This window comes from Coenobita brevimanus, chromosome 47, assembly GCF_032717465.1.
Source record: "Coenobita brevimanus isolate Jiangsu-jjx chromosome 47, ASM3271746v2, whole genome shotgun sequence".
In the NCBI taxonomy this organism is placed as follows: domain Eukaryota; kingdom Metazoa; phylum Arthropoda; class Malacostraca; order Decapoda; family Coenobitidae; genus Coenobita; species Coenobita brevimanus.
In genome coordinates, this window is record NC_137000.1 from 8,848,470 (window position 1) to 8,871,630 (window position 23,161).

Here is a 23,161-nt window from a genome sequence, read left to right on the forward strand (position 1 = left end):
TGTAATGCCATTCAGGGATGAGTGAGGCTAGTCACTCATATTAAATGCCAGGACCAACTTGCCTAGCCCAAGGCTCCTATGCTCCTCGTGGGGCAACACAGGATTAGATGATGGATGGATGGATGGATGGATGGATGGATATATATGTATATATAAAAGCATGGGTCACAGTCTCACTATAAGACTGGGTTACATTCAATGGAAACCCATTTGATAATAAACCTATGAACACACACACACACACACACACACACACAATTTCAGTGCAATAATTTCAGAAGTAAAAGAAAAACGTATGACAGTATGATCAGAAAGAGAAAAAGAAGAACTGAGTAAGGTTACAGAAATAATACCAGTCGTTATGGAGGGTAACAATGAAACTCAAGAAGAGACTGAAGAAATGTTTAGGTTAGGAAAGTACGAGGAAGGAGGGGCGAGGCCACTGAAGGTAAAGTTTAAGTCCCAAGTAATGGTAAAAGAAATCATCAATAGAACTTGGAAATTATCAGACAGAGAGGGGTTAAAAAATGTTTGGATAAGGAGAGATGCAAATGAGGAAGAAAGAGCTAAAATAAAGGAGTCAGTAAAGGAAGCAAAGGCAAAAAACGAACAGGGAACGGAGGAAGAGAAGACAGTGTTTTATTGGAGAATTATGGATCAGAAATTGAGGAAGTGGTACTGACGGAGAGAAGAGGGTATAAAAAACAACAACAAAAATTTGAAAGTGGCATATACTAATGTTGATGGTTTAATATCGGCTAGGCTGGAAATCAATGACTTCTTGAGGGTTCATGAACTTGATGTTATGAGCTTTGTAGAGACTACGTTAAGACAGGATGTTGATGTCCATATGGGAGATGGTAAATACAAACTGTGGAGAAGAGACAGAAGAGAAAAAACAGGAGGAGGAATGACGATACATGTGAAGAACAACATAAATGTAGATACTGTGGAAATGGGAGAGGGAAGGGCTAAAGTGATAAATATGAAACCAGAAACTGGAGAGAGCGGTGGGATAGATATGGCAGTAGTATATGTTCCCCCTAAGACAAAAGCATGGAATGATGATGATTACCAAGAGCTGTTGTCAGATGTTGTCAGACATGGCTAATTATTTACAGAAAGTGACTGAGAAAAGCAACAATATAATTTTAATGAGGGACTTTAATTGCAAAGAGGTGAACTGGGAGGAGTGGGACTCAGGAGGCGGTGAAGATTCGTGGGGCACTATATACTGTTAAATATAACAATGAACAATGTGATGATGTGGTAAGTCAAAGAAGAGACAAGATTCCGAGGTGAGGACACACCAGCAAGATTAGATTTACTGCTAACCAAAGAACTCAATGTAATAGAATCTTTAAAATATCTTTGTCTTATAGGAAAAAGTGATCATGTGGTCATTGAGTTCCAGATGATAACAGGGAACGCGGTGCCAAGAGACGAGTTTTATAGGCAGGGAAGATACAACTTTGGGAAAGCAAACTTTACAGGACTGAGAAAATTCTTTGAAAATGCGGACTGGAGAAAATTCAGAGAAACAGGAGAGATACAGAGGAAGTGGGAAATCTTTCTAGACCTAAATAATTTGGGAGTGGAAAAATATTTGCCTAGAGTAAGGGGGAAAGAAAACAGGAAAAAGGAGTGGTTTAAACAGAAGGTGTATGATAGCAAAAAAAGAGAGGGACATGGCGTGGGACAACTGGAGGAAGAGAGGTAATAAGAGAACAAAGGAAGAAATAAAAGAACTAGAAATGAATATACAAGAATACGTAAAGAGGAAGAAGGGAACTTTGAAAAAGGTATAATAGACAAATGTAAGGATGAGTCCAAACTGTTTTATAGATTTGTCAATGGCAAATTGAAACAAAAGGAAGGAATCACCACACTGAAAGTAGATGGAGAGGTCTATAAAGATGCGGCAATGCAAGCTGAAATAATGAACAAACGTTTCCAGTCAGTTTTCACTAATGAAAGTGAGTTTGTGGAAGGGGAGGGAGTGACTTGGGACGGAGTGACTAGGGAGGAAGTGATGAAAGATATAAAAGTTGACATACAGGAAATGTATAAATTACTGGAAACTCAAGATGTAAGGAAAGCCCCAGGACCAGATGGAATCTCTAATTGGGTACTGAAGAAATGCAGAGAACAACTGGCGGATAAGATACATGGTTTAATTGTGTGTTCTCTGGAAGAGGGGAATGTGCCTCAAGAATGGAAATGGGCAAATGTGGTACCAATTTATAAGAGAGGAAACAAGGAAGAACCCCTGAATTATAGACCAGTGTCCCTAACCAGCATGGTTGCAAAATTGTGCGAGAGAATCCTGAAAGACAGATGGATGAAATATCTGGAAGAGATGAATATTTTGGCTGAAAGTCAGTTTGGATTCAGAAGTGGAAGGTCATGTGTTTCCAACTTGTTGAGCTTTTACTCAAGAGCAATTAACATGCTACAAGAGAGAGACAGTTGAGTGGATTGTGTGTATTTAGATTTGGAAAAGGCCTTCGACAAGGTACCCCATAAGAGACTATTGTGGAAACTAGGGCATATAGGAGGACTGAAAGGAAACCTTCTGGAATGGATGCGAGACTTTCTGAGAGACAGACAAATGAGGACAGTAATAAAGGACAGGATGTTTGGATGGAGAGAAATAACAAGTGGAGTCCCCCAGGGTTCTGTGTTGGGGCCAGTAATGTTCCTGATTTATGTTAATGATATGGTAGAGGGAGTGAACAGTTATGCAAGTCTGTTTGCTGATGATGCAAAGATCCTGAGGAAGGTAGAGGCAGAGGAGGACAGTAAAATGCTGCTGGAGGATCTGGATAGGATACATGACTGCAGCCAGAAGTGGGAAATGAAATTCAATTAAAAGAAATGTAAAATATTGAAAATGGGTAAAAGTACCAAGAGGCTATCACTGAATTATTTGATGGGTAATGAACCTATCACAGAAGCGAGAGAAGAGAAAGATTTGGGAGTGCTGGTCCAGGATAGTTTGTCTCCTTAAAAACATATTAACAAGACAGTTAGAGAGATGTACAAACTCTTGACTAACATAAGAGTAGCATTTCAATACATGGATGAGGAGATGATGAAAAAATTGATACTGGCCATGATCCACCCCAAGTTAGAATATGCAGCAGTACTGTGATCCCCACACAAAAAGAAATATATAAACAAGATTGAGAGAATACAAAGAACAGCAACTAAGATGGTCCCCAGTCTGGCAGATCTGTCGTACAGAGAGAGGCTGGAAAAGCTGGATTTGCTTTCCTTAGAGGAAAGGAGAGAGAGGGACGACATGATTGCAGTGTTAAGGACCATGATGGGAGTAGATAAAATTGACAGAGAATATCTGTTTTTATGGGATAAGAGAGTAACAAGAGGACAAGGAATGAAACTGAAGAGCCAAGCTGCTTGAAGGATATCAAGAAATATAGTTTTCCTTATAGATGTACTGACCTGTGGAATAACCTGGACAAAGAGATTGTCCAGTCTAAAAACTTACACAAGTTTAAAGCAAAATTTAACTTATTGAGAGACAGAGACGGGACCCCACGAGCGTAGATCATTTCCTGTATATCACAACTACGTAAATACACACACACACACACACGCACAAAGGTCCTTGGTAGGGACTGTAGCAATCATATATTGAAAAAAGTGTGCTAAATTTGTACGATTGCTTAAGCAAATGATAGTAAAACAGGGGGGATCTGTACGAGGGCAATGGGGATAATGCACTACATCAATACACAGCATGAACGCCTACCTGTAATCTCCCTGCAAGCATCAGAAGCTGCCATGATGGGGGAAAGTACTTGTATGCAAGAGGAAAAAAGATGGTACTGTAACATACAATATCAAAGTATCCAATACAGAAATAAGCTGATGGTGAGGAGGTGCTGGGGAGCCTCTTTAACCAACAAGAATATTCCTGTGACATCCAATGAACTCTGTCCATGAGATCATATTCCAGAAACTGGATGGGACAAATAATAATGCTGTTTGAGTTAAAATCATTGTGGAAATTAATTAACATGTAACAATGGCATAGTGCACTTTACTCTAATGAAACCCCTAACCCCTTTCAATCTAGCTGAAGGCCAATTATAAGTCTGACTGGGGTGCTGGTATAACCAGTAACCAAGGAGATTCATTCCTACCTCTTTTCAAGGCTAAATTAATTTCGTGCAACCACAACTAAGCATTCAAGTTGTGGTCGTGAACGTATCCCATCAGGTAAAGCAAAATCAATTATAGGTATGAAAAAATAAACATTACTGTTGTGTGTGGGAAAGCAGACTATGAATCTAACATAAGGTCACCAGTAAAATGACTTTTGAAGGAGATTTGTAGCTGATGAAAACCAAGATGTGGCTGTCTGCATGAAGGTTCCTGACGGTGCCATGGCAGAGCTGGCATCCTCCACTGGATCCAGGTCATCCTCTGGCAGGTAGTCAGGTAGGGCATCATCCTCACTACGGTGGCTGGGGAGAGATGGTGGTGGTGGTGCTCGACCAGACGGGGAACGGTCCAGTGCCACCATTTCCTGTATGGCCAAGAAAGTGTCAGTCAGTACTGCCCATCCTCACTCTCGTGGTTGGAAAAAGATGGCAGCAGTGAAGGACAGACAGGAAGCAGTCTAGAGCAGAAGTTGGGGAACAGAGGTAAATTACCCCAAATGGGGTAAATCTAAAAATCTGGAGGGTAATGTGTGTGGTACGAGAGGTAATGCGTGTGGTATATTACTTTTTTTCACATAAATGATGCAAGTTTTAGTGAACAAGACGTAAAACCACGTATCATGTTTACTATACCATAGGCAACAATTTTATGAGCAAATTGATTTGTTTTTGTTTACTTTGAAGTCTGGGGGTAATTTCATTTTACTCTAATAAATTTTGGGGTAACAGCCTAAAAAGTTCCCCGACCCTTGGTCTAGAGCATCTGTTTCCTGTAAATGCAAATCACAACAATACATTACAGAACAAGCAAACTGTAGTGACTGGGGACAGCCAGATGGGACACACTCTAGGGCCACCATATCCTGTAATTACAAGCCATTACAAAACAGTAAATCCCCACTGCAGTGGCTGGTGTTACAGTCTCTTCCTTGGTATAACAAGGTATATAAAACATCATCACACTGAAGTGGTCAGACCACTTGACTACCATTTGCCTCCTTTTGACCTAAATGTTATATTCCCCCAAAGTCCATAGATTAAAATCCCAACCCACCTCCTCGCCCTTGGCATTGGTGGTAACCTGTAGAGCAGTGAGTGTCTCTGTCCTGGCCACCGCAGCTGCCAGTTTCTCCACAGGTAAGTCACGCTTCACACGGCAGGTCACTCTGGAATGGCCCAGGTCGAACACGATGCTGATGAGGCCACGCACTCGCACTAGCTCATCCTCCACCAGCTTTCGGTGCTCCTAGTGGGGGTGTGAGGTAATGTGGTAATTATAGCGAATGAGGGGAGTTTTGGTTGGGGTAGGCTGTTATAAATATGTCAGGAAGTGTTGATAACCAAGTGATGAGTAACATAACGAACAAATCAGAGCAATGACAATGTTAGTATTCTTGTAACCTTGCTGTCATCTTAAATTTCCTTTCTGTTAAACTATATCTGTGGCAACTGTCTCTTTAAACAGCCATTATCCTTTAAAGTTATCAACAGTTGGGTTTTTCAATTTTTTTCTCTTTAACTAACCCTCTTCCTGTTTTGATGAACATCTGAACCCTACACTGAATCCTACTCTATCCTACCATATCCACTTAAATGTATTTACCAAGTACACTAAAAAATATACAGTACTAGAATTAAGTACAGACTTACAAAAATAATGGAAAAGTGAAAAGTGGTTAAAACTATAAATGACATCCAATGCTATGGTTGTTTGTGCACACTTACAGGATGAACCATTCCTTTGACATACAGTGTAACAATTTTGGCCCTGGAGTTATGTGGTCCCAGGAAGCTCTCCCTCTTCTCCACAGCACTCTTCATGGGCATGTTCTCTCGCCTTATCTGTTACCAATGTGAATATTTATGAGCGTAAAGTGATAACAGTTCTGGTAATACTGTACATTACACAGCAAACCTATAAAAAAATAACAATCGTAAACTTCTATTACACAGTACTCTATGAAATATGCTGAAGTTATCTTGGTTTTTCATAATATCTGTTAACCAATCATAACAGGAAAAGCTATACAGTACTGTAATAATGGAAAGAGGAAAACTGAATTCTCCTAAGGAATTCTAGTTTCATGCATCTGAAATACCACATGGCCAATACCTATGGATGCAAATACCATGCTGCAAAGTACAATGGCTTTTTTCAATAACTTGTATCCTGCTCATTAATCATGGCACCTATGATGCTTAAAATCTGAAATCCCGCAAGTTAAGGCCTATGACCTTTTCAAGTTCACCTTAAGGTTAGGGGACTTGACATTTCACAGCAGGAGACCATGCATTTTAGAAAGGAACCATCAAGTCAAACACAAAAAAGCTGACTCCTGCATGCATGGAACACTGCCTTACGCATTGTATGCACAGCACAGGCATTACCCCAATATCCAGCGCCCCAATATCTGAACACTTGCTACACCAAACAAAAGAAATTGGGGAACATTCCCACAATCCGAATGGTCGTTGATTCACTAGTCTGAACACTCCAGATGTGGCGGTGCGCACAGCTTTCCCTGTCCTCCCTCCATCCCCTCGCTTCTCCCCCCCCCCATCCCTCCTCCATCCCCTGACACGCTCAGCACTGCCAAGTGTGTCTCCCTCCTCATCCCCCTGTCCTCCCCGACCCCCATTTAGCGCGTTGCCTGCCTGGCCCACATACGTCCACTCTCATCACGTCTGCTGCCCTGAATGCATTTCAGCACCACACCTCCCACCACCTTACCTTCCTGCATCGCCATGCGCTGCATCATCACCACAACCACCGCCATTCCAAAACATCTAGCTTCAACTTCTGCCCAGCCTGATGCCAAGAGGCTCCATATGACCACCTTGGCACTGAAGCTGGATGTTATTCAGCACCACGAGGCAGGAGATGGCCGTGTCCAGATTGGTCAAGCACTTTTCTGTTTGTTATCAATAAGCTGCCATAACATGCTTGCATGTGATGTTTGATGTCCCATTTCTTAGCAACAGTACTGTTTATGAGGATAATAACATTCCCACTGGTGTTTTTTGTGTCAGTTGCTAATGACTGAGTAAGGTATATGAGAGTTTGGGTTTGCCCCTGAAACTGGCTTTTCTTCAGTATCTTATGGGGAAAATTGCTTTGATATCTGGCAGCTTGCTGTCCGAACACTCCCACTGGTACACAACACCGCTGGATATCAGAGTATGCCAGTACTGTGTGTATCTCATCAGTCCTTGTTGCAGACTTTATGGTGGCCATACTAAAGGAATTACTACAGTAAACACACTTAGGTTCCAGATTAAAGATATGTTCAGAGTATTTGATGTACAAAGAAATTGGGTAGATAAGTTTCTCTGAGCTGAAAGATAATTTACAGTGATAAGGAATTTAATTAGAATATTTCACTTATCAATCCCCTCTTCCCAGTAACTCACCCCTTTTGTCTTTGGCAGTACCATTTCAGTTCCACTCTTGCTCTCTGTAGTTTTGTTGTCAACAGCATCTAAGCTGGTGAAGCTTGTGTGGTCTGAGGTGGGTGTGTTGGCAGGAGTTGGTGGGGAGGCAGGGGAACCAGGCTTGTCATCTTCTTTCTTGTCCTCCTTCTGCGACAGCGACTGATTCTTGATGTGACGGGCAAACTGCAGGCTGGTGAAAAGGCCTGCTGCTTGGTCTCGCAGCTCCTGGCTGTATGACTCTTCATTCCTGCATATATAATGCACAGTAAAAGAAAGAACAATACTTAATAACAAGCAAAAAATTATAAACTGCACTATAATAAGTACAAGGTGTATAACTGTTACTATTACTACTGGGTATCACTACCAGAAAGTACACTGCCTAATACCAGGCAAAAAACACAAGCTATACCACAATAATGAAGAAGAGTGCACTGGATATTCCAGATGAAGAGTTAAATTCTAATCCTTGCACCCTGGCAAAACTTGCAGGTTTTATAATCTTCTAACTAAATTTCTTTCTTTAATAGAAAGGCTCCTGTAAAAACTATGAACATAATAAAAAAACTACAGGTACAATCTTTCATTTGCAAATAGGCACCAATAACATCTCTGCAGCACTCATCATCTTGCTATGCTAATGAACTGAAGTAGCTATAGAGTAACTTTTAACTATTTGGCATCAATAAATAACAATATTGATGACCAGAGGTTTACCGAGCTCAAATGGGCAGTGCAGGCTACCTTTACTGCTCGTGGGCCCAGTCAACACCAAGTGGGATGGCAGGGGAACTATGGTATACACTGGAGTTCAGGAAATGGGAAAAATTTGTGATCATCTGTGAATGTTTTCTGAGGAGCATGGGTTTGTTATAAAGCTTAGTACTGTACATTACTGCATACCATAATTATTATCAGTAATTCCAACTTGTGCAATGTTTGTGATAAGTGGGTGCATAAGAGATGTAGAAGTATTAGAGACAGACTGCAAGACAATGCTGATTTCATATGTGCAGTGTGTCAGGGACAGCATGTGGAGACTGTCAGGTGTGATAGGACTGATCTTGCTGGTGAGACTCTTGAGCATGTGGAAGTTTTGTTACTTGGGAGACATGTTATATATTATGTGGCTAGAGTGAGAAGAGGCTGGTAGAAGTTCAGGAAATGATGCCACTCCTGACAATGAGAGGTCTCTCCCTTCATGCTATGGGACCTTTGTATATGGCATGTTAGGAGTGTAATGCTGTATGGTAGTGATACCTGGGCAGTAAAAGAAGAGGATATTCACAGGCTCAAACATACAGAAATTACGAAGATTAGGTTGATGTGCAGTGCATCCTAAAATGCAAGGCCTGGTGGAGGGGGAGGCTAGGTTTACAATGGAAGAGTCAAGAGGAAGGATGGGACTGGAGTGTATTGATGTTGTGATGAGAAGATGTATGGTTTGGGGATGTGGAGAGGATGGGGCCGACAACTGGGTGCAGAAAGTGAAAAGTGTGAACGCTGAGGGTTAGGTTGCAAGAGGCAGACCAAAAAAGACCTGGGATGAGGTCACAGTGTGACCTCAAGGATAAGGGACTGAATAGGGAGGCTGCCAGAGATTGAGCAGCATGGAATGCAGCCATTAGGTGACCAGGGCTGATACAAGCAAGCGTGTTGGAGCCTTTATAAATGAAACAAAGCTAGCCAGTGTAGCTGATGAAGTATTATGTCATTCACTCCCCCCTTGAATGGCTAAAGCACTGTCCCTGATTGGGTGACTTCACTAAGTATGATGCACTAAGCAGTTATATGCCCCTCCCTGCACCAAACAATGGTCCTTGCACGGGATTCAATGCATGACCCTTCAAGTGACAGCATGTGCTCTACCCCACTATGCCATGGTAGACATAAGGTGAAAATAGTGCAATTACTGTCAACATTTTACATGGCCTGAGGGTCCAGCTGGACTGTGAATATTTTCAAAAATTGATCCCTTGACTGACATTTGCATTTTACCTTTACATCACATACATCTGAATGTTCTAACAAACTAGATGTCTGTACAATTCACACCCACCAAATATTCATGTTGATAATGTACCTAATAAATCCTAGTAAAGAATTCCAGTGAATATTACAGGATTATATGACTTCAATTTGCAAACTTGTGAATATAATAAAACATATCCAATACCTGCTTAAAGTTCCAAAATTTCCTAGACTGCTTGAAGTGCAAATACAGTACTACATGCAAAACCCAAGTAATTCTGTATGATAATATGATTAAAACAGTGCTTGATTCAGCATTAATTCTTTATACTATGTTTTTACTGTATTTTCAATGTCCTCTGCCACAATGAGCGGCACTTACTCAGTGACACTCTGAAGGGCCTCAAGGACACCGAATGTATTAGCAAGAGAAGGTCGGCAGTCTTGTGTCTGAGCAATGAGAGCCAATGTGTCCACTGCTGCTGCCACCACTGACCCTTTACCCTCAGCAACAACATATGCCAGAAACTGGATACATGTTCTGTCCTGCAAAAAGAATACAGGGAATAAAAAAAAGTACTGTACAAAAGCTGGCCGATAAATAATGCTCCACTTATACTCCAAAGGGCAATTTCTGGTATGTTATGGGGATGGCCCAGTTGGTGTTATCAGCATTCATTCTGCATCACTTACTCATTTCCTACTTCCACTGCCACAAACATGCCCACAAAAGCTGACTAAGCCCTCCCCACAACACATATGATACTGCCACACGAGTTTCTAGTGCAGCATTACTGTATTTTCAGGTCTATCTATCTATCCATCTATCTATTGCCAGACGCCTCAATCCCGTTTGGGGTAGCCACAAACAAATCGCCTCCAAGTCGCCCTGTCCCCCGCCATTTCACTGCCCTGCTCCCAACTCACACCCCCCTCTCTCATATACCTCTCCACCCCATCCCTCCATCTCATCCTCGGCCTCCCCCTCCCTCTTCCCCCCTCCACCTCACTCCCATACACTCTCTTCGTCAGTCTTTCACCCTCCATCCTCTCCACATGGCCAAACCACCTCAGTGTGTTTCTCATAACGCTTCCTATCACATCCACATCCACACCACAACACTCCTTTATATCTTCATTCGTCAGCCTGTCTCTCCATGTGACTCCACAGGCTCCTCTTAAATAACTCATTTCCACTGCTCTCACTCTTGACTTGTGTCCTTCCAACAACGTCCAAGCTTCACTTCCATACGTTGGAGTTGGTATCACAATACTGTCATGTAGTAACTTTTTCACTTCCATGCTCACTTCCCTGTTTCTTATCACTGCTTTCAAAGAACCAGCAACCTTTCTTCCCTGCTGTACCCTTTCAAGCACTTCACCCTCCAAACCTCCATCCTTACTCATCACACTACCCAAGTACTTAAACGTACTCACATTTTCCAATTCCTCACCATCCAACCTCGGTGTACATTCACTAACCTCACCTCTCTCAAAGGTCATCCTGTATATTATAAAGCCATACAATGACTCCTCATCCTCAGGCACAGTATAAGCCAGAAAATGAATACAAATCTTGTCTGTGAAAAGATGATACTAGCATGCAAAATAAAAGAAAACCACTGTATCAGTACAGGATTACAGCATAAGCTACTAAATGCAAAAACTGTTCGCAGTGCAAAATACTATCTGGTATGTACTACTGTATCCAAGTCAGTTATTCAATGCAAAGATGATTCAGCAGGCATTTATGCTGCACTTACTGGTATTTTCTCTTATATCTAATCTTTGAAATGTACTGATTATTATTAATACTTTAGATTTCCATGCTTTTTTTTTTTAAATATTCCATTCGACATTCAATAATTACCAATTAAGATTAAGGAGAGATCACTTCACGTTAAAGTTAAGGAGATCACTTATGGGTTGGATGATTATGTACTGGATGGCTGGCACGGACATTTACAAGGTCAAATGTGAAACTGGTTTACTGCTGACACTCTCACATAGGGGTAAAACCTTGGTAGTGTGTCGAAGAATTTATAGATTACAGGCTGTAGAATCACCTTTCCAAGAAAAGCTGCAAGCATAAGCAGGATGGATGATAAAAGTACAGTAACAAGAGAAATTTAGGCATATTATGGAATGGTGAAAGGGAAATGAGAGTAACACAGAGCACTACTGAATGGCTACAAAGGAATACATTAGGATGATTTGGTCATTACACAGACAGGGTGCCAAAGACAGTTTCTGAAAGTGAGACTGAGGGTAATGTTGGAAGGGGATCTTATGTGGTTCCTTATTAGCTAAAAAGAATGGACCAGTATACAGGTATTGGTGACAGAAAGAGATGAAGAATGTTTGAGACAGTGAAAGAGTTACAGGTATGCGAGGATAAAGTGGCTCTGTCATGCCATTTCCTGTTCAAGGATTCCCAAGGGGAAGCATGGTACTGATAATGACTGATGACTGACGACAACAATGACAATAAAGATGACAATGATGATGATGATGATGCAGAAAGTAAATAAATGAGAGGTGGACACAGCACTGACCAAGGCAAGAGCAAGGCGTTTGGCTGGATCAACTGCCAGTTCCTTGTACGCCTGGATGGTGGCCTCTGCTGCCGGCCCCAACTCTATCTCACTCATCACTCACACTGCAACAAAATAATACATTTGAGCCCAATCTTCAATGGTACACATAAACCCTCCAGTACATGGCTCTTCCTGGATTTTCTATTTTTTCCTCTTTCCTTGTGTATTAGCCATACTGAGTACAGTACAACTCAATACCTATCTAACAATACATTATTGTATGCTAAGGAGGGAAAAAAAAAAAAAATTGAAACATGGATTCCTTCACATTAAACTATATTGATACGCTATTTTTTCTGTCCTACAATTGGGGCACAGTATACAGTAATCACTGAGAAAGCATTTATTCTCTTCATTTTATTTTATTTTATTTTTTGTGTTTTATGCTATATCCCCCATTTTTTTATAAGGGCTAAGGCATTGCCCCTGGGCAGAGGACTCTGGTTTGGAGTGTGTAGCATATTATGACCTGATGCCCTTCCTGCATGTTTGCCAATGACCCTTGGGTAGACTCGAACCTTCAACCCTTCGGTCAGAGCGAAGCGCTCTAACCCACTGAGCCACAGCTGCTACAACAATGCTAAGTGATGGGAGAGTGCTAATTCTCCTTGCAGGGCAGCTAACCGGGCAGGGTGCGAACTCTCGACCCTTCGGTCTTGAGTCAGGCTCTACCACTGAGCCACCCTGCCCCCATTTATGATCAATTTATAACTGGCTCACTGTAAAATGTCACCTCATCACCAAGAAGAGTCAAGCCATGCCTTGCTGAACCATTTTGGAACAAATGAAATTACAACTTTCAGATTCTACTAAACATGACAACAACTGCAATAACCAGTATAATAAGCTACTTGGCAAGTCTGTTAGTACAATTATCTACTATAACTGGGGAATCACTTATATTACAAGTCTGTGAGTAAATGAAATGATTGTGAATACCATTTGAAAATAAGAAAACGGACAAAAAAGAAACCACTGTCATCACATCAAAGAAGGGTGTATAGTAATGTCTCGAAATGTTACATGAGCTGACACAAACACTACTGATAGTATGGTACTGTAACAGACTGTGGTATGGCTTAAAAGAGTCAGGTGTTTCATTCCAGTAGCAGGAAATGCTGTTACCAGCATTACAGGTTGTCCTCTTCGTAAGGGATGAGCTCTGAAATATCACAACTACAGGTAATTACATATCGTAAGATGGGGCTATTCAACTCACCTGGGATAATTCGGGGAATGTGACTCAGGTGGTCCAGACAGCATAAACAGGGGTATATTTGATTTTTCATAAGGTACTATATTCTACAATCACTAATTTATACTGTAAATGAAACTTTGGGATAGCTTGCTGAAGGTACGTAAACTATGATAAATTTTTCATTCCTGTTATTTTCACATTTGTTTGAGTTGTGATAAGCATAATTACAAGATTAACTGTATTTTCCTCTGCTGTCCCTTAACCCTTAAACACGGTCGTTGGCATTTTTACTACTAACACGGTTCTGGGGTATATTATACCCCTTTTTGGAAAAAAAAAAAAAAAAAATGGTTGTAATCAAAATTTAATAAATCTGTAAACATTACAAGAAAATATAACATCTGTACTTCCAAAATCCGTTATATTGTACTTAATAATGAGGTATATTAGGTTCCTTAGGGGCTACTAAAAAAAAACTGCTAAAAATCCTTAAAATTTGTAGATGCCTACACCTAAAAATTCATTAAAAAAAAAAAAAAATACTGGTACTGAAGTATTGCCCAACGCAACACAAACACCCTGGTCGTGGGAACATCAGCTCTGAGCAGCACAGCCTCCTGGCAACATCACAGCATGTATGGGAGAGAGGCAAAAAAGGGCTAATTTTTGAGTGGGAAAAAAAAAAAAAAAAAAAAAAAAAATCCTGTTAGGATTTTTTTTTTTTTCCTCTCTCTACATGAAAACAATATGAGATCAAAATGTAAGAACAATGTTTTGAGAGGCCAATGACGAAGTTTGAGAAAAAATAAAAACATTTAATTTTTTTTTATAATTTTTTAACTTTTTTTTTTTTTACTGTAAATGAACGATAATTTTGACAAATAAAAGATAATATATATATTTGCTCTAAAAATAGGTATTACTGTTATTTGCCATTGTAAATTACATTATTTATAAATTCTTTGGTTATTCTTCTTGGGTACAATTTACCAAAACCCCCCCCTACACCGCACCACGTGCAAGGAAGCACCGCGACACTACCTTCCCCTACTAGCCCACACTGAGACATGAAGCTACTGAGAGACCCACGGAACTGCTCCCTATCACCACGCACTGGTAACGTGATGAAAGTGGTGTAGGAATCTCACACCCCACGACCGTGTTCCAGGGTTAAATATATAATAACAAGCTAAGCGTCATTAATCGTTATCCACCTACCAAAGTAAGCTAGCTGCTTTCGATTAGAAATTATTACGATTTTAGACTAATGGAGCAATTTGGCTCGGTCTCCTGGGGCAATCTGACATAGCACTTTGGGGCAGTTTATATGCTGTAACTTAATCAAGTACTATCTGGACAGTTGTAGACACTACAACGCAGATGTAAAGGATAGTCTCCCAAGTACAGACTGGAAACATGGTTTCCTAAAAAGACATAAAGTCCTGTTGTCCTCCAGGATATGCCAAAATAATTGAGGAAGCAGGCTCCTGTCTCTAAAGAGGTTGTAGTGGCCTAGCTATTTTAAAAAGTTAGAAGAGAGTCTTTGGGGAGTGCCTCCTGCAAATATCATTAACTACAACAAAACCAAACACCACAGATGATCATAACGGATCAGCTTCACATATTCTGGAATGATATAAAACATATGGAGTGTATCATGAATACAATGAAGAGTTCAACATCCATCATGTTCTCCATCAGTGCCAGTGGAAAGTACCTTCGTCCATACATTGTTTACGAGGCTGAACACTTGCAACAGTCATGGACTGAAGGAGGACCAATCAACATATATACCTGAACTTCTGGCTGGTTTGATTTGAACTGAAGAAGGGACAGCAGAGAGGCGGGACTCCTGAAAGCACACAACCAAAGGACAATACTGGACAAGAAGGCATCGAAGGTCGGAATGATTCAAATGAAAACTGAATGTTTCACTTAAGGAAATCCCACAAAGTCCAACTGCCCCACATCAGATGTTGATAAACATTAATTACATTTTTCAAATACAGTAAAACTCCTCTCATTCGGCATCTGGTCTTATGGTATTTCCAGTCTTTTGGTGGTTTTCATAAATAGTCCCATTATGCAAGTTCTCATACCTTCTGGCCCACATGATGAGCTGATCGGCACCCACGACAGGGTCGCCGGCTCACCACTGGTACCTGTTTGCCCGTAGTTGCCAATTTGGTGCTGTTGGTGCTAGATCTAGCGCTTTTCATAATAATTTAGCACCAATAAATATTAGACTTTCTTCTACATCTGGAGTATTTTTAAGTCCAACTGAGAATGAAATTTTGAACAGTTCACCTATAGCTTAGCACGTTTTAAAGTAGAGCTTTGCACTTTTAAGATTTCTGCTTGCCAGCACTGCATGCACCATTGGCCATCAAGACTTGTGAGTGTCTGGCTTTGTGAAGGGGACCTTTAGAAAGTCTGGAAACTTTGTCATGCTATTTTAGGGTATGCATATGTAAATACACCTAAGTTAAGATTAGTTCATGCGTATTGTATCATTAAATACATTAAATATAAGTTGCTTCATAAATATTTAGTGCTTAGGGTTGACCAATAATACTTGCTAGGCACTGTGACCGCACTGGGTCGACTGACCATAACTGCTAGAAACTACATGACAGGTTTTTCCGGTCATTTGGCAGTGTCCACAATCCTAACTAACCTATTCCCTTGTGTTGCTGGGTAATATTGCACGCAACTAGCAGATTATCAATACTGACTAAACAAAAACGAGGGACAACTAACAGGGTACAGTAATGCCACTAACATATGGAGGATATTTAACCCCTAGGCGCCGGTCCATGTCATATGATATGTTGGTACAGGCCTACGGTCCACGTCATGTGACGTTTTAATTTTTCGCAGGCATGTTTGAACTTCGTAGTGCCCCATATGGACTCAGTATTGTCTCGGAATGGATGGTGCGCAGGGTCACGCTGGCTGGCCGGGGAAAGGGGTGGGGGTGGGGGAGGGGTGGGAGGGCAGCCCAGCAGGAGGAGAGCTGTAGTGGAAGGTGGTGGGAGGCCAGTACAGGAAGAGTGTGGCCTTGGAACCAGCTGATACTAGTTTGCAGTAGGGGTAGGGGTCGGGAGGGGTGGGGTGGTGGGGAGGGCTACTAGGGGTCCATGAGGGATGTGGGGGAGAGTGTATGGGTGCTTGCTTACACTTGTACTGATCATAGCCAGCCTTTAGAGAGTATCACATTGTCAAGAAGTACTAAAAACAGTGAAATAATGTGTAAATAGTGTAAATATATGTGAATACCTAAATAGACATAAGTTTGTTACAAAATAAATATCATGGAAAACATAAAATAAGCCAATCTTTATTAGTTACTTTCGCTGTGTTTTTTGCAATTTTAGTTGTAATATTGTGTTCATATGGCATTGTGAATTAGTGTGATAAACAGTCAACACTATTTTGGCGCGAGATATCATCCCTTCTCCCTCCGCCACCACGACCTTGAACATGCACCTGCTCCCTCACACCATACCACCACCTCCAAATCGCCAACAGAGAGTAACTACATGCTTTTTATGTGTTTTTGTCATTTGTGATTGATTTGTAATGAAAAAATATATATTTTGGGGAAAATCGATTTTCCTGAAAATAACCCCGTTCTGGGACATGGATAGGTCTACCCATGCCCGGTGCCTAGGGGTTAAAATGGGTGCTGCTGGTATGCCCTTTCATATCCTTGCTGATGTTTGCACTTAGTTCTACTAATGACATACACAGACTCTGACATATATTAAAATAACCATCACAATGCTGAAGTTTTCATATGGATTACTCGTATTAGACACTTTGCTATTTGTACTTCACCAGCATGAGGATGGATAAATTTTGGCTTGAAGTCTCCATCCAAGAAGTTTTGGTCCTACACAGGGGTGTAGCCAGGGGGGGGTCCCTGGGCCCAGGCCCCCCCTTAGCTCTCTGGGTCCTTTAAAAATTTATATATACAGTAATCCCCGTAATATCCAGATGCCCAATTTCCAGACATCCCCAATTACCGGACATTTTCATCCCAGGATCCAATATTCCCAAAATGGGCCAAAACAAAAAACAAAAAATTTGAAAAAATCCAACTTTTTCCCGCCCGTAATTTGAACTTGGCGCGTGCGGCGTAGGCCAGCTGTGTTTTGGTGCATTGTTCCGCCAACGTCCGCTAGAGCACCCCTGCATCCTCCCCACTTACCGCCCGTCTCTCGTTGTGTGTGCACGCTCGTCGTCGTGGCAGCCCATGCACTCGCATTTGTGGTGGTGTCTTACCTGCTGCAGGCTCTCCTGCTGCCCTCGTGCCTCTTCTTCGTGTGTGTGATGATGGCCCCGCCGCCCAAGAAGAGGAAGAGAGTGGTTTGGACTCTGGAGAAGAAGAGGGAGATATTGGACAAGGTGGATGAGGGATGGTTTTCCTCAAGCATCCTTCGTGAATTCAACCTGGCTCGATCTACTTTGTCTGATATGAAGAGATCCCGAGACAAACTCATGCAGTACATGGCTGACTTCTCGTCGAAAAGCAAACGCAACATGGAGAGGAAGGTGATGTTTACTCCCAAGTATGCAGAAGTTGACCGCTTCACGCTGATTTAGTATCGACAGCAACGTGCTGCTGGTGTGATGGTGTGTGGCACGGAACTGAAGGCTGCTGCTGAGAAGTTCGCAAGGCTTCACGACGCCCTAGACTTCAAGGCATCCGAAGGTTGGCTCTTCGCGTTCAAGTTACGACATGGCCTTACCAACCTTAAATCTCATGGCGAAGCTTTGGACGCCAACGAGGATGGAGTAGACAGTTTCGGCACAAGGTGAAGTGCTTGATTGACAGGGAGGGCCTCACTCTTGGTCAAGTCTACAACGCTGACGAAACTGGCTTATTCTATCGCTCTTTGCCTACGAACACTCTAGCCGAGGAGACGGAGAAGCGTGTACCTGGCTGCAAGCTCTGCAAGCAACAGATATCTGCTTTGTGTTGTGCCAATGCTAACGGCATGCACCGGCTCAAGCCCGTTATTGTTGGCCGTGCAAAGCAGCCTCGGTGTCTTCATGGGGTGATGGATGTCCTTCCTGTCATCTGGTACTATTCCTTGAAGGCATGGTTCACTCCCCAGATCTTCAAAGACTGGTTCCACCACCATTTCATCAAGGAGGTCATCCATTACCAGACGGAGAAACTGGGAATCCCACGCGACCAGGTAAAGGCCCTCCTTCTCCTCGACAATGCACCTACTCACCCGTGCGACAAGGACTTGGTGGCTGAGAATGGCCGCATTAGGTGCATGTTTCTGCCACCGAATACTACTGCTCTCATCCAACTAATGGACCAAGGAGTGATTGTGGCAACGAAGAGGCTGTACCGACGGAAGTTCCTGGATGAGGTGATGGTTGTTCTAGAGGACGAGGACGAGTGCAGGGAGGGACGGGACACGCGAGGTCTGCCATCTACAACTGGGCCAGTGCATGGAAGGAAATCCCTGTCAAGACTCTAGAAAATGGATGGTCTCGTCTGCTTCTCGGAATGGATGTGGAGCACGATTTCCTAGGTTTTGACGTGGATGACTTCCATGCACGTCTACGTGCGCATGGGGACGATGTTGATGTGGACGAAGTGCGTGAGTGGTTGGATGACAACAAGGGCAATCTTGGGTATCAGACATTGTCTGATATCGAGATCGCATCTTCAGTTGTAGGTGTCAGTACCCAGCTTGAAGATTCTGATGAGGACGGCGACGATGATGCGGACTCCTCTCAACGTGACACTACTCAAGCAATCCCCAAGCTGAGCGCATTCTGGGAACACCTAGAGTTTGTTCTGGACTACCTGGAGCACCCGGACTGCAACATGGAGATGTGGCCCTTGGGACTTGTGGAGGAAGTGCGTGCTTTCAGGCAGCACATCATTAATCGTCAAAATCACCGTTCCTTGCGTCAATCAACCATTGACAACTTTTTCAGGCCCGTGACCCCCGCTGTGCTCAGCCCCGGCTCCACTCCATTGCCTCCCCAAGACAGGCCCTCATGCTCCGAGCCACAGCCCAGCACATCAGGTACAGTGGAGTCACCACTCGACGTAAGTTTGCGCCTCTCTTCAGAGTCGTCTGCAGTGTGTACGCCATCACCACGACCCAGCGATGCACCCCTAGGTCACCTGCAAGAGCTACTCTCAGATTCTGACAGTGATTAAACGCCTTGAACTTCTCCATTAGACCACACGGGAATTTACAGTGTTGTGCAGTGAAAAAAAAAAAAGTGCATAGTGTTAAGGAATTAGAATTCTGAGTGAAAAGACAAAGATTTAATTGACTTTCAATGTAACGCAAATTAACTAGAGTGTGTTATGTTTAGAAAATGGTTTTATAAGTGGAAAGACTTTAAGTGCAGAGTACAACACTTATTTCATTAAGGTTCAATGGAGCGCAAGTAAGCCAAGAGTGTGCAGTGTTAAGAGAATGGAATTCTGAGTGCAAATAACTAAGTTCAGTGCAAGACTTCATGTACAGTGTACTGCAAGTGCTTCAGGAATTCCTTCTTACTGTCAGAGTCTGAGTGGAGGCGGGTTATTCATCAAGATGGCCAGGGATTTGCTGTAAGTACCCAGAATGATTCATATTGTATTGTATTTTCCATACTTACCTCTAACACCTCATTTCACTCTTTTATGTCCCTTATTGGTGTGAACAGGGTCTTAGGTGCTATGCATGTGCAGTAGGGAGGTGTTTTTCCGAGTTAGGCTAGGTTAGGGTCCATAACTACCAGTCCAGGAGCCAGGGACTTGTTTTAAGTACCCAGAATGTTTAATATTGTATAAACTCACGTCTAAAACCTTATTTTATGGTTCTTTTGCATTTATTTCTGTCTTTTATGTCCCTTATTGGTGTGATTTGGGTTTTCAATAGGTGCAATGCATGTCCAGAGGGAGTTGTATAGGTGTTTTTCTGAGTTAAGGTCCATAAGTACAAGTCCAGGAGGCTGGGGCCCACTATCTGGACAGGACCACTTTCCGGACGTGCCTTTGGCTCTATTACATCAGATATTGGGGGGATTACTGTATTTATTATGATAACAGCAAAACATGAAAAACTGGCAAGTACAAACAAAGAGTAACAAATGGGCCAGCAGCTCTCTGACTCTAAACCTGCATATGACCTCCCAGTAATTATCGGATTACCTGACCTCACCTCACTACAGGCCCCCCCTCCCTTAGAAAATTCTTGGGTGCACCCCAGGTCCTACATATGGTAAATAAAGTATGCAAGTCTACTTACATGGGTTAAAACCCTACACTAAAACTGCTGGGTACCACAACAGGCAGAAAATTTCTTTGCATCCTCACAGCACACAACCCATCCAAAGTCTATCTATCTATCTATCTATTGCCAGATGCCTCAATCCCGTTCGGGATGGCTACAAACAAATCGCGTCCATGTCGCCCTGTCCCTTGCCATTTCACTGCTCTGCTCACAACTCACACCCCCCTCTCTCATATTTTTTTTTTTTTTTCTTTTAATGCGAAGAAGAAGGAACCAAAGGCCATGAGCCCGCAGTAACAGTTCCCTCCAAGAGAAAAACAAAATACAATATAGAGCCAAATTCAAGATCCGATCATTTTGAGATGCCTGGACACACTGCGTTTGAAAGACTGGAGATCATAGGCAGCAGGAAATACAGACAGAGGGAGACAGTTCCAGAGCTGACCTGTTGCATAAATGAAAGACTGGGAGTAACGGTTAACTCTTGCATTAGAGAGTTGGACAGAAAAAGGATGAGAGTTTGCTGCCAGACGGGTGCTACGCGCCCGTCGTAGAGGTGGAGGAATGCAAGCAGAGAGTTCAGAGGAGCAGTGACCATTAAAGTAGCGATAGAAAAAGAGATAAAGATGCAACAGTGTGGCGAAGAGACAGAGGTTGAAGGGAGTCAGTAAGAGGAGGAGAGTTAATGAGACGAAAAGCCTTTGCCTCCACCCTATTGAGAAGAGCAGTGTGTGGGGAGCCTCCCCACACATGAGAGTTGTACTCCACACAGGGGCGGATAAAACCCCTGTATAGAGTCCAACAATTGTGCAGGGGTGAAGAAAGTGTGGAGTCGGCTTAGCACACCCAATCTCTTGGAAGCAGATTTTACAAGAGATGTAATATGATATTTCCAAGATAAGTCCCGAGTAAATGAAACCCCAAGCATGTTCAAGGATGATGCAGGATTAAGCTGAATATTATTAAACATTAGTGGGTATACCTGTGGAAGATTTTGTCGGGTTGATAGGTGTAAGAACTGAGTCTTAGATGCATTAAAGACAACCATATTATTTTTACCCCAGTCAGAGATACGAGCCAAATCAGACATTAGGTGTGCCACAGCCTCATCCCTTGCTTGTTGAAGTAACTGTTGAGATGGGCGTTGCGGGAACCGAATGGAAAGGTGAAGGGTGGAGTCATCAGCGTATGAGTGGATAGGGTTAGATGTACAGCTTAGAAGATCATTGATGAATAAAAGGAAGAGAGTTGGTGATAGGACAGAGCCCTGAGGAACACCACTGTTGATAGATCTAGGAGAAGAACGATGGCCGTCTACAACAGCGGCTATAGAACGACCAGAAAGGAAGCTAGCGATGAAGGCACAGATAGAAGGATAGAAACCGTAGGAGGGCAGTTTGGAAATTAAAGATTTATGCCAGACTCGATCGAAAGTCCTTGAGATGTCAAGTGCAATGGCAAAGCTTTCGCCAAAGTCCCGAAAGGAGGATGACCAGGAGTCTGAAAGGTAGGTGAGAAGATCGCCAGTGGAGCGTCCCTGACGGAACCCATACTGACGATCGGAAAGAAGGTTGTGATAGGAAAGATGCCTTAAAATTTTTCTATTAAGAACCGACTCGAAAACTTTGGAAATACAGGACGTTAAAGCAATTGGACGATAGTTGGAGGGTTGGGAGTGGTCACCCTTCTTTGGGACTGGCTGAATGAGAGCAAACTTCCAGCAAGAAGGAAAGGTACAAGTTGACAGACAAAGGCGAAAGAGTTTGCCTAGGCAGGGTGTAAGCACAGAAGCACAGTTCTTGAGAACAACAGGAGGGACCCCATCCCATCCCATCCCTCCATCTCATCCTCAGCCTCCCCCTCCCTCTCCCCCCTTCCACCTCACTCACATACATTCTCTTCGTCAGTCTTTCACCCTCCATCCTCTCCACATGGCCAAACCACCTCAGTGTATTCCTCCTAACACTTTCTATCACATCCACATCCACACCACAACACTCCTTTATATCCTCATTCGTCAGCCTGTCTCTCCATGTGACTCCACAGGCTCTTCTTAAATAACTCATTTCCACTGCTCTCACTCTTGACTTGTGTCCTTCCAACAACGTCCAAGCTTCACTTCCATACATTAGAGTTGGTATCACAATACTGTCATGTAGTAACTTTTTCACTTCCATGCTCACTTCCCTGTTTCTTATCACTGCCTTCAAGGAACCCGCAACCTTCCTTCCCTGCTGCACCCTTTCAAGCACTTCACCCTCCAAACCTCCATCCTTACTCATCACACTACCCAAGTGCTTAACCGTACTCACAGTTTCCAATTCCTCACCATCCAACTTCGCTGTACATTCACTGACTTCACCTCTCTCAAAGACCATCACTTTACTCTTCCCTACATTCACCTTTAGAGTCCGTTTCTTACACACTTTCCCAAACTCATCCACCAAGCCCTGCAGCTCCCCCTCGTCTTCACTCAACAACACAGTATAATCTGCAAACAACAGTACAGGG

General features: G+C 42.6%; 1 protein-coding gene across 1 annotated transcript; it reads right to left on the bottom strand.

Annotated features, from left to right (window-relative positions):
- Nucleotides 1-4,055: 4,055 nt before the first annotated feature.
- Nucleotides 4,056-12,244, bottom strand: LOC145398933 (armadillo repeat-containing protein 1-like). Its single transcript, XM_080271670.1, is given in 7 exon segments — nucleotides 4,056-4,555; nucleotides 5,245-5,436; nucleotides 5,916-6,085; nucleotides 6,121-6,132; nucleotides 7,637-7,869; nucleotides 9,976-10,139; nucleotides 12,149-12,244. Coding segments are annotated over 7 exon segments (1,095 nt in total). The 3' UTR covers nucleotides 4,056-4,327.
- Between the last annotated feature and the right edge of the window lie 10,917 nt (nucleotides 12,245-23,161).